Source organism: Solea solea, chromosome 6, assembly GCF_958295425.1.
Source record: "Solea solea chromosome 6, fSolSol10.1, whole genome shotgun sequence".
Classification (NCBI taxonomy): Eukaryota; Metazoa; Chordata; class Actinopteri; order Pleuronectiformes; family Soleidae; genus Solea; species Solea solea.
In genome coordinates, this window is record NC_081139.1 from 8,879,920 (window position 1) to 8,892,006 (window position 12,087).

General features: G+C 41.5%; 1 protein-coding gene across 6 annotated transcripts in view; it reads right to left on the minus strand.

The window, feature by feature from the left end:
- Positions 1–5,384: 5,384 nt before the first annotated feature.
- The window catches only part of LOC131461174 (plasma membrane calcium-transporting ATPase 1-like), a 76,089-nt gene continuing 69,386 nt past the window's right edge, over positions 5,385–12,087 (minus strand). For 4 of the 6 annotated variants that reach the window (XM_058632229.1, XM_058632227.1, XM_058632224.1 and 1 more), the window contains one exon: positions 5,385–11,961. In XM_058632229.1, the coding sequence (XP_058488212.1) occupies positions 11,716–11,961 (246 nt within the window). In that variant the 3' untranslated portion in view covers positions 5,385–11,715. The remainder of the gene's footprint in view (positions 11,962–12,087) is intronic. The other 2 variants (XM_058632228.1, XM_058632226.1) reach the window with 1 other exon arrangement.

Genomic DNA, 12,087 nt, shown 5'->3' on the forward strand with positions numbered 1-12,087 from the left:
CGCGGGTACAAGCGGCCGAAATGGGATTCCTCAGGAGAGTGGCTGGCTTTTCCCTTAGAGATAGGGTGAGAAGCTCGGTCATCCGGGGGGAGCTCGGAGTAGAACCGCTGCTCCTTCACGTTGAAAGGAGCCAGTTGAGGTGGTTCGGGCATCTGGTGAGGATGCCTCCTGGGCGCCTCCCAAGGGAGGTATATCAGGCACGTCCAGCTGGGAGGAGGCCTCGGGGTAGACCTAGGACAAGGTGGAGAGATTACATCTCCACTCTGGCCTGGGAACGCCTCGGGATCCCTCAGTCGGAGCTGGTCAATGCGGCTCAGGAAAAGGAAGTTTGGGGTCCCTTGCTGAAACTGCTGCCCCCGCGACCCGGCCCCGGATAAGCGGAGGATGATGATGATGATGATGATGGGGGATTATGATTTTCTATACTTTGGTCTAATCCGCACCCGTTTCCTCTTTGGGGAAATTCAAGCATTTGACAAAGAGGAGTTTAAAGAAATGGGACTGAATGGTTTTCACTGATACTGAAGGTGCAGACTCACTGGGATGAGTCAGCACATCAACAGTCTGCAGCTGTTCAGGTTCAAACTTTTCTCCGTCTGTAGTTAAGATGCCTGTTGCCTGGAGCTCTTCTCCAGCTTCCTGACATGACCTCCACCATCGACACCACACCCCCAACGCTAATGAACCCAAAGAACCTGGAGTCTCTGGTTGCTGCAGTGTCCTCATAGTCAGTGTTAGAAATGCAGTTGTCTTGACAACACCTTCCTGGACGAGCTTCCCTCAGGGAGAAACGTCGGCCACTGTCAAATGCTCGTGGGTGGAGGGATGAGGCACATCGGTGATTAAGTCCATTAAGTTTGCAATGATGTGAAGACATTTGTAGGAAAAGAAAAGGAATAAAGAGATGACATTTCCTTTAACTCAAACCACAAGAAGCGGTCTTAAATCAGAAACTACTTAACCTATTGAAATTATGATTTTGTCAAGGGTGTGGGATAACTCGAGCACATCCAAATAAATGGACAGATTCAGGATGATTTGTTTGTTTTTCTGTAATATGGCAAGATAGGCGTTGGTGTAGTGGTTAGCACTCTTGCCTTTGAAGCAAGAAGGCCCGGGTTCTTGACTCAGTCAGAAAACAAGAGCCTTTCTGCATGGAGTTTGCATTTGTGTGTGTGTGTGTGTGTGTTTTCTCTCCGGTTTCCTCCCACAGTCCCAAAACATTCAGATAGATAGATGGATAGATGGATGGATGGATAGATGGATGGATGAAAATTTAAGTTTCATCATGTTGTTGACAGGTCACAACTGGAAATGCACATGTTGGAAAGAATAAAATATTCCTGGATTCCATTTAGCTGCTTTAGTCTCAGCATTGTGGTGGCTTTTTCAGGGTTTTAGGTTTAGGTTAGGGGTTAGGCACTTAGTTGTGATGGTTAGGGTTAAGATAAGGGGCCAGTCAGTGAATGTCCTCACTATGAATGCTATACAGACATATGTGTGTGTGTGTTCCCCTGCAGGCATTAACATCATGGAGACATGTGAGTCAATAACACATCAGAGACTCAGGTAAACACTGAACAGCACGTGGACGCTTGTCAAACCAGTTCATCCTGAATTATGCAACACAAGTCAGAGGGAGTGCATCTTTCTAAGAATATTGTGTTCAACTCGTCCAAACCGTTGGAAACTCATCGATATTCAAGTCTACCTTGTCCACTGTGGACCATCATTAGTGTGACTCCAGTAGGACTGAATTTTTAATCATTTTCTAATCAGAATCAAATCAAAAGCAACCAATTTGCAAATTGCAAAGACTGCATTTAAACGTTTTTTATAGTTCAGTGCCAATTAAGATAAGATAAGATAAGATAATCTTTTATTATTTCCCACAACAGTGAAATTTACAGTGTTTTAAGACAGTCGTCTTAAAAAGGTAACAATTATAAACATGCATTTGAAAATACAAACATAGAAAAATATGGCCTATTAGAATAAAAATGAAGTAAAATATGAATATTAAATACCAGGATATATTCAAAATGATGATGAAGTGTAAATATATGTATATATATATATATATATATAATATATATATCATTTTTAATGATTTGTATATATATATATATATACACACATATATTTATATATGTGTATATATGTATGTGTATATATATATATACATATATACACACACATATATATACATATATACACACACATATATATATTTATAGATGTATATATGTGTATATATGTATGTGTATATATATATACATATATATACACATATATGTATATATACATATATACACACACATACTGTATATATATTTATAGATGTATATATGTGTATATATGTATGTGTATATATATATACATATATATACACATATATATATATATATATATATATACATATTCATCATTCTTCATTAAAAATGAGATATATACAGTATGTGTTGTGAGCTGTGATGCTCACAGCCAAGACCACGACTGTGAGCATTCATATATTTAAATTCTCATTCTTGTTTTGGAGTATAGTAGCAAATATAGTTGTGTTATATAATGTAATGGTATATAAATCTATGACACAGTAATTATTGAACTGAGGCAAACAGCATCACTCATCATATCTGTGACAATTCGATATCTTACCCAAACCGTCCAGTCTGGGAATCAAGTCTTTATTTTCATCTTCCAGGTTTATTTCGATGATTCAGTAAAATGTTATAATAACATTTCTCTATGTGCACATCTGCAGCAGGTGCTCCACGTGCAGCGCAGCCTTCCACCATTTGGTGGCAGCATTGCACTGAGCATCTGAAGAGAGGGAGACGAAAAAACACTTCCTGCCCCACTGCATTGATGCAGAGCAAGGGCGAAAGCAGCCAACAAGTGCAGCACTGCATTCTGGGATGGATGAAACACCACATACACACACACATGTGAGTTGTGTGTGATTATTTCAAAAAGGAGAAGTGAGAATTGGTTTATGCTGTCAGAGATCCTGTCACGCTGCTGTCGCCCAATAGATTAATGAGAATAAATACTTTTTTGCACACACACCGATTAATGACAGTGAATTTGACCTCTGCATGTAACCCATCCTTATTACTCACCAGCACTGAATACAAAAGCTGGACACAGGAACAATATGCAGCACTTATTTTATGCCTGGGGAGCAATGGGGGGGTTGGCTGCCTTGCTCAGGGGCAGCCCAGCCCATGGCCCTTCCATTTACAGAGGCAAATTACCCCTCCATGATTTTGAAGCCTCTGACGTGCCGCAACAACAGTCACCGGTCAGTCTTTGGATGACCATGATCCTGGCTCTGGTCAGTGTTGACAGGAGCAAGGACAAAGGCTTTGCCGCCAACTCAGCACGTTGAATCAGCGTCGCCGTCTGTCACTGAGAGATTTTGCTGTTTAGCACTAGAAGATGAGAGAAGACACTCAAATGACGAAGCAAATGAAAGACACGGACACACACCTGCAACCATGCACACTTCTACTTGTCAATTCGCACCCATGTTCCAGTCTGAGCTGAGCTGTTTACAAAATGGACATCATGTGAGATGACCTACATGCAAATTGAATTCAGGTTTCAGGACTTTTTGGACCCTGAAAATGAAGTCATTTTTATATAATTATATGGTTATCTTACTTAAAGGGCACTTTGAGTTTCCTTGTGATCTTGGAAGGCTTGTGTCCACACAGTGGACAGGATCTCTGGACGTGTTGATGGTCGCGATTCATCAGTAGGTTATTAAAACTCACTTTTTTGTAACGGCAGCTCTTTGTCCTGAGCTCCTCTCATCCACAGGAACATGCACAGGTGACCCGAGGCCGATATCTTTAGCTCTTAAACTCATGTTTCCTTGTTTATGGTCCAGCTCTCTTTTACAGAGACGCAGCACTGTGTGAAGCGTAGCTGCTGTGAAGTCACTGATGATTAATTGTTTGATAACATTGTGAGACTATTTTCTCAGAGAGAAGAAGTCATTAGATTTCACATCACTAGCCAGGACGCTCTTGGAAAAGAGATTTGAAAATCTCAGTGGGATTATCCTGGTAAACTAAAAACAATTCTGAGGGGGAAAAAAAACAACACTGTGAAAAATCACAAATTGACACAGATTTATTTGAAATTCCAATGGCTTTATTTTATGTATATAGATTTGTATATATTTATATATTATATATATATAATGTATATACTTTTGTCACAACTTTTACTCAGTTGCTTGATTATCATCTTTTGTTCAGCTTAAGTTCAAACGACATGACACTAAGACCAAAGGCATTCCACATGATCATATCTTACAAAAAAGTAAAGAAAACAACGTGAGTGTGTGCGCGTACGTGCATGCACGAGCACACACAATCACACACACACACACACACACATCAATGTACAGGTATCGTGGTTCTGTTTGTAGAAAGAACTGAAAAGTAAAAAAGCAGATAAAGACGGAGACAGGCAGACAGAGTGAGTGAGTGAGTGAGTGTGTGTGTGAGGGAGAGAGAGAGCGTGGAGAGAGTGGATGAGCCACAGGGGCGGAACTGGAGGAGAGTCTGTTGCATAGATCGAAGCAAACAGGAGGATGTTAGAAACTGACGAGGTGCGAGAGTGGACGAGGGGAAAGGTGACACACACACTGAGGAAACACACCTTTACACAGCGACTCACACACACACACACTGAGGAAACACACCTTTACACAGCGACTCACACACACACACACACACAGGGAAGCACAGGGAATTTTTATTTTGGTTCACAAACTGTAGATGGGACCACAGACTGAAGACACTGAGTCACGTCCTCTGCGTTTCAATAACAAACACAGCTTCCACACATTGATGATGATGATGATGATGATGATGATGACAGTGTTACTAAGCAGGTTAAGTTTTTAACTATATCCACCATCTTTTAGCATCTTAACATCAACCTAATTCACCCTGAAGACAAAGTAACCTGACACTGATGGGAATGTTGTTACCTCTGCAGGTGTTTGACTACAATAATAATAATAATAATAATAATAATAATAATAATAATGATACTACAGGCTTTACAGCCTGATTATACTGATTTGTCTGCAAGTTCATTTGCTTTACAGATTTAAAGTTTAAGATGTGTTTTTATTTGTTATAATATATACATATATATGTATATATATACATATATGTATATATATACACATGTATATATGTATATATATATATACACATGATCTCTGTCTGTTGCTCTTGTTTTTGTTCATACACACAGATTTAAATGAGAGCAGTTTTAAAATCCATCATCACAGTGAAAACAAGACGACTGTAAACCGTCAGAATGACAATGATTCAAAATTATAACACGAAATGAACAGATCATTTACATAAACCAACATTTTAATCTCGGATCTGTTGAATCTGATTGTTACAGAGCTTCAACCAAGATATGCAACATACAAGATATTTAATTAATTCTTTTTTAAAAATGAATGACACATTTTGTTAGATGTGGAATCTGGAGAGTTCATATTGTACTCGGGGAAACTGTTACAGTTGGACGAAATTATCTCATCAACGCCGATGTTTAACGGCGAGCAACAAACTCCAATATCCTCATCTTTCTTCTCATCAGCAGGAGGATAATGTAAAGTATGAATGGATGTGATTGGTGAGATGATGATGATGATGACATACGTGCAGATCACACACACACACACTAACATGAAGGCCTACTAACTGTCACCCTGTCTCCCTCCTCATCCTCTCACTGCACAGATGTGTGTGATGAGTTCAGGGGAGGCTGAGAAACAGCGGGAAAATCTGTTTCTGGATAAAATGAGACAATGGGAGGGACAAAAAAAGGACAAATCTTCATCTTTCATCATATACATCCATCAGAAGTCACAGTTTTAATTTCCTCAGTGTGTTTCACCTCACAGTGCAAATACATGTGTGTGTGTGTGTGAGTCTCTGTATGTTTGTGTGTGTGTGTTATGTTGCATGTGTTTCCAGGAGGGGGTGGGCGGGGGCGGGGGATGTGTTTGAGATTCATTTGGAACACGAGTCAACATTTTGGGATGTTTCATTCCTTACAAAAACATGCAGAACACAGAACATTAAACACATATACTGAACAGTTAAGTTTTTATCCAAATGCAGTTATTCTTTCTTCTGTATTTTTTTTGTCCTTTTTTTCTTTTTAAATCTCTTTCGGTAAAAGAGTGGCTTTAGGCTACACAGAACACGACGGAACCAATCGCACCAGGTTGGACATATTGCTTTAAACCACCAAATTTTGTATATATGTCATGCATGCCACATAGGTGATATTATGTTTATACAAAAATAACACCAACGCCTATTACTGTGTATCATAGTAGTTACAGAAAACAAATTCTTTTTCAGTCTTTTTTGCAAAGGTCAACTGAGAAACCATTCATGTCATACGTCTATTTATTTACATCTAATATATATATATATAGATATAAATATATAGAGATATATGCTGTGGAGTGATTATGACTATTCCAGGTGTGATATTCCAGTTCTTTGTTCCTTTTTTTTTGTTTTTTCTTTTGAATTTTTGATTTCTGAAGAGGATGTAAAGTTTCTCCGTAGATTTCCTTTCATATCCGACTGCTGGAAGCTGTTCTGAGAAAAAAGGCAGCGCTCTGAAGAGGAAACGACGCAGCCAAAATGCAACAATGACTGGATAAGAAGCGAGTTCCTTCTCCATGTACACGTCCTAATGCAAAACGGGCAAACTTAGCTCTTGTATGACTCCACAAAGTAAACCCTCAGAAAACTCAAACCAGGTGAAGACTTTCAGTCCGTAGCTGAGACTCATCCTGTTTTTTTTTTTTTTTGTTTGGGACGTGGCTGAAACCAGGAAACACAAAAAAGGTCGAGAGCATCTCTGACGGTGGGTCTGTGCTGTGCAACTGGCATGAAGACGTGAGGGGCGACCAGTCCAGCAGATGACCACCACAGCCACACCAACGTCATGGCAACAGCAGAGGGACAGTCTCATCCAGGATAGGGGGATGGAGGGTGGGGGGAGGGGGGCACAGGGTTGTGCAGAAGAAGAAGAAAAGCAATGAGGAAACAGCTTTGGCAGAGAACTCTTAAAGCTTTGCTGGGTGATGATTGGCTGATTGCCCCCGTCTCCCATTTCCTGTCACTGACACACTTGACAGCATGATCAATTCACTCCATTCACTTTTATGACAATATTAACTTTGCACTGATTGTAGGAGCACATGTGTTCTGTTCAGGTTCAGCCATAGAATAAAAAAAAAAAAAAAGAAAGAAAGAAAGAAGAGGAAACGCGTCGTCATTCGTGTCGAGAGTGTGTCTCTTTTGCAGCCAAAGGACACACTGAAAGTCATGTCACGAGCACTTTGGCAGTCCCGCTCTTGTCATGGGATGAAATGTTAGTTGTATAAAATGGTGATGACAGCTACAGCTGCAGCTGCGTCCCGTCACAGGCCCCGCCTCCTTAAATGTCCCATATAAAAATGTCAGGAATGAAACTGTGGCGTCTTTTTGGTTCTTTGGCCTAAATTAAGACAACACAACATATCGTCCAGAGGTGCTCTGAGCATCTTTAGGGCCCTAGGTATGATTGGACACCCTCCACACTACCTCCACCTCAATGCAGTAAGTGTTAACTATAATTTGTGAGGATTAAAAGCCTGACACAAGATACCTGGTCTATGCAAAATCATTGTTGAGACTATCGATATAAAAACCAAATTAGTTTTGTAAGCATTAAACCAAAAAAATCCTGTATCACCCCAGGTTTTGGATAATTTTCACCTTCTGACCTGCTTGTTTCGTGACAGCGTCCCTACCAAGCCAAGGCCCACGGATGTAGAAGCATTTTGAAATGAAACACGTCACACCTGCACTGACTCTTGGCATTTGTTCTGAATAATGCTTGAGTTTGATTTGATTATCATAGTATCACATTCCTGTCTGCAAATTAGTTGTTGGGAGTTTATTTTCTTGGGTTTATTTGGGGGTCAAAACATTCTGTTTTGGACCAACTCTGGTCTTCAGTGAGGACACATCTGTGTAGGACTGGCCCATTTGAAGGCGGCGGATCCTGAATTGGGACTCAGCTTTGATCCTCTTGTTGTCAGGTTACATGTTTGCAAAGTGGTCAAAGCGCCATCACCGGCCAGTTGGAAACAGCATGAATCCATTCAGTCAAAGAAATCAGTCATAGTAGCTTCAAGAAAACAAAGAAATCCAGAGGTTGGATAAATAATTATACACTCCCATTTAATGTTTGTTACAGTTAGCTGTAGTCATGTTGCATTCGCTGAACTCTAATGGAGTTTGGATAACTTAGAAATCACACAGCGTGTAGTGTGTCGAAAACATTTAGATAAAGTGGATATACTCGGAAACGGGGGGGGGAGGGGCGGATGAGACGAGATTATTGAGATTCCAATTGAACGGCCAACAGGAAGTAAACAAGTCACTGCAGATTTCTGAGCCCTAACATCAGGTGACCAAGACGACACACGTGGCATTAATATTTAGAGAGCTGTAAAAAGACAGAGTCCACGGCAGATTCATCTCATTCATGAACTATACTGTCACCAAACTCCTCAGCCTATACATATATATTCATATATCTCCAAAATATTAAAAATTACTTAATATAAAAATACAGAAGAATTGTAAAAAATGAAGAAAACATTGAATTTTATATGAAAACCATGCAAGAAAGTTTCCCCATTTAGTTAAATAGTAACTTTAAGTATCAGGAAAGCAAGGGAATGAAAGGGAAGTGGTCGGATGAGAGAAGCACAGGCAAACTGCCACCCAATCGCTTTGCATGTAAACATTGTTAGAGGTCCTTTAAACTTGGTTCGGCAGTGACGACTGAAGAATTTCTCCTTGCTTTTTGGTCATGTTTGACGTAAAGGGCCGGGGTGGGGAGGAGTAGTGGGGGCAGGGTCATGGGCGAGGAAGTCCAACGGAAACCTTGATAATGATGAGATAAAAAACAATACAGACAACCTATAAAATATGGCTCTGAGTTACATAGAAAAAGCTCATCAGAGGGGAGGAAGAACCAAGTCATGACAAAAGAGTTGGAAATATGGCAGTAGTAGCACACGACTACAATAATGTATCCTAGTTCATAGATCAATCGATGGCTGCTAGTCGGACTAAGAGGGGATTAGACGCGTTGCTGTTTCTGATTGGAGGACGACTCCTTCTTCTTTTAAGACGGTAATCTGCGGACACGGCAGGCACGAAGAACTGATCGGCAGCAGGGTCACACAGTGGATTTAACTCTACAGGCTGAAATCATCAGTCTTCCATAAACCTCAGCATGGCCGCCACAGTGACGTGTGTGTTAATCAAAGGCCACAGAGCACAGAGGGATGAAGATGATCTAACATCTCCTCTGCTGCTGCCTGTGGCATGTCACTGACGGCCCATTCAGTTTCTGTTAGTGAAACCTGACAAACAGAGGAAACATCAGATGCAGTACTAAGATTTGTCTTAAACACAGACAGACAGACAGACGTGCAGACTCTGTTCAGAGATCCATTAACTTCCTTTCTGTTGAGGTGAACTACTTGCACCGAGATGCAAAACAGACCCAACCAGACAGGATTCCTTTCCGTTTTAATGCACATTCACTCTTGAGAAAATAATTTTTTTTAGTGGGTGGTTTTATGACACATGAAGACAATGGAAACACAAAAGGAAAAGAATGGAAATGAACTTGTCCTGGATGGTGAAAACTGAGACAACAGCCTGTCCACAGGGTTGAACAAGAGAAGATCGTAGAGCTCTGGTTAGATTTTGAGACAAGTCTTCATTCACTGATAAAATAAAAAAAATGAAATGGAAAATCAAAGTCATGCATGTTGGGGTCGTTGGGAAGAGTAAGCTGAGGTGGAGATGAAGCTCCACAATCTACATTCAGACTGTCACACTGAGCTCTGGTTTAAAGAATGAGATGGCAGACATGAGGAGGTCAGATCTCACGAGACCTGCCGCTCCTTCATGCTCAGGTGGTTTATCATCTCATCAGGACACATGAAGGATGGATTGTGGACATGTCTGGGTGGGAGGATTGACATCTGTAGGAATTATACATCCCCACCTACTCTTCAAACACATTGGGATAACGTGCTTATGTGGTGCCACTGCAACACTGTCCAAGACGATGAATAGAATAAATACAGAAGCAATAGGAATATGTCTCATCCTGGGACGGGAGTGTCCAAACCTGACAGATTTGAGCTAAATATTTTCACTGACACCAAATGCAAAAAAAAAACTTAAAAAGAGGATGGACATAACTCTTATTTGAGCTTGTCAAGAGTGAAATGCCAAATTACAGAGGGAGAGAGAGAGAGAGAAAGAGGAATAAGAAGAATGATAAAAATTACTGTTTAAGACTGTGGCAGAGAATGAATTATAATCCCGACCCTAAGTGTAGGTTTCGATGTTTGGAGACTTAATAGTTTTTGTATGTGTTCTAAAATGGTTTTAGGGATTGAATTCTGCCTGCAAGTGAGCCACTGTGAGGAGCATGTCGATATATGAACACGTCAGCTGCTGTGAAGTACAACGGTGAGTCTGATTTGTCCTGTTGTGGTGACAGGAAGTTTAGATCTACAGACAGGAAGTTCTCTGAACAGATGTCGCTGCAGACTAACACACAGATCATCTAACATAATCCCAAATATTCATTCCGAGCTATCATGCGACTCAACACGAATTAAACATAACATGCTGTTTTCTACCGACACTATGGACGTAGAGGGGGAGGGGGGGGCAGAGAGAGAACCAGAACCCTAACTGGGTGAGATGTGGTCAGGCTCCCGCCCTTCTCTGGACACACCTATGGTCAATATATGTGGGTAGTAAACATTCTGCCTCCACATGCAACACAGCAGGTAAAAAGAAAAACCAACACATTCAGACACGATAAAGGGAAGAACATTTTCTTTAACAGCGGAAACTTGAAGACTGTAGTGTCACACTCACAAGACATTCCCAGGAGTTTGAATCAACCATCAATTGACATTCGTTAAGAGAGATTTTAAAAACAAAAACAGATGTCAAACATCTCAAAGAAAAAAATAAAATAATAAAAGGTTACATTTTTGCATTTGCCTAAAAATCTTCTGATCACCAAACCTGACTGTTAGCTGTGTAGACGAGCAGAAGCGTATGTACATGAGAATCGTTGCACTCGTTGGAAAGTTCAGTGCCATATTTGAGAGCCGTAAGCAGGAATGTAGCGAGTACAGAACATGACATGCTGCTGCTGCTGCTGCTGCTGCTGCTGCTGCGAGTCCCACAAAGATCGAACCCAACATAGTTTAAAAGCTTTGCAAAAGGATCATCAGGTAAAAAAATATAAATGAAGGACAACAGGACAGGCCTTCCACTGTGGAGACTCTGGATTCCACCTCCACTGATTGGTGTGTGGTAGCGATGGAGGGACAGACTTACAGACAAAACAACGCCACAGTCAGTGTGAGGGACACAACGAGGCAGATATGACTGACAGGGGTGAAGACGTCGTGAGGCGCGTGTGCGTGCAAAATGAAGGGATGAACAGAGTGATGACTTCCCTCCTCAGTGCGACACTTCAGTTGATGGGATGACACATGAAGCTAATGAAGAGGAGAGGGGGAGGAGGAGGAGGAGGAGGAGGAGGAGCTCAGATGGATGACTCGCAGCTTTGGGGGAAGGTGCTAGGTGGTTCTCCTCCTCCACTTGCCCCAGAGGAGGAGCTGGGGAGGGGTTCAATCTCGTCACCAGTCTCCTCGATGGGGGGGATGCGAGCCTCCTCCTCAGACAGGGGAACAAACTCGGGATGGGCCATGAAGCTGTGGATGGAGTTACGGGACTCTGGGCTCTCCAGCCCCGCGTACAGGGAGCTACGGAAAGCGTTCACCACCTTAATCTGGAAACAAAAAGAAAAGGTAAAGTCAGACGATGAGCAGAGTGACAGACAGTGTGATGTCCAACAGAAAGACAGCGGGGATGGAGGGTGCACATGGACGCTGGGGGGTCTGAATCCGAGCAGGGG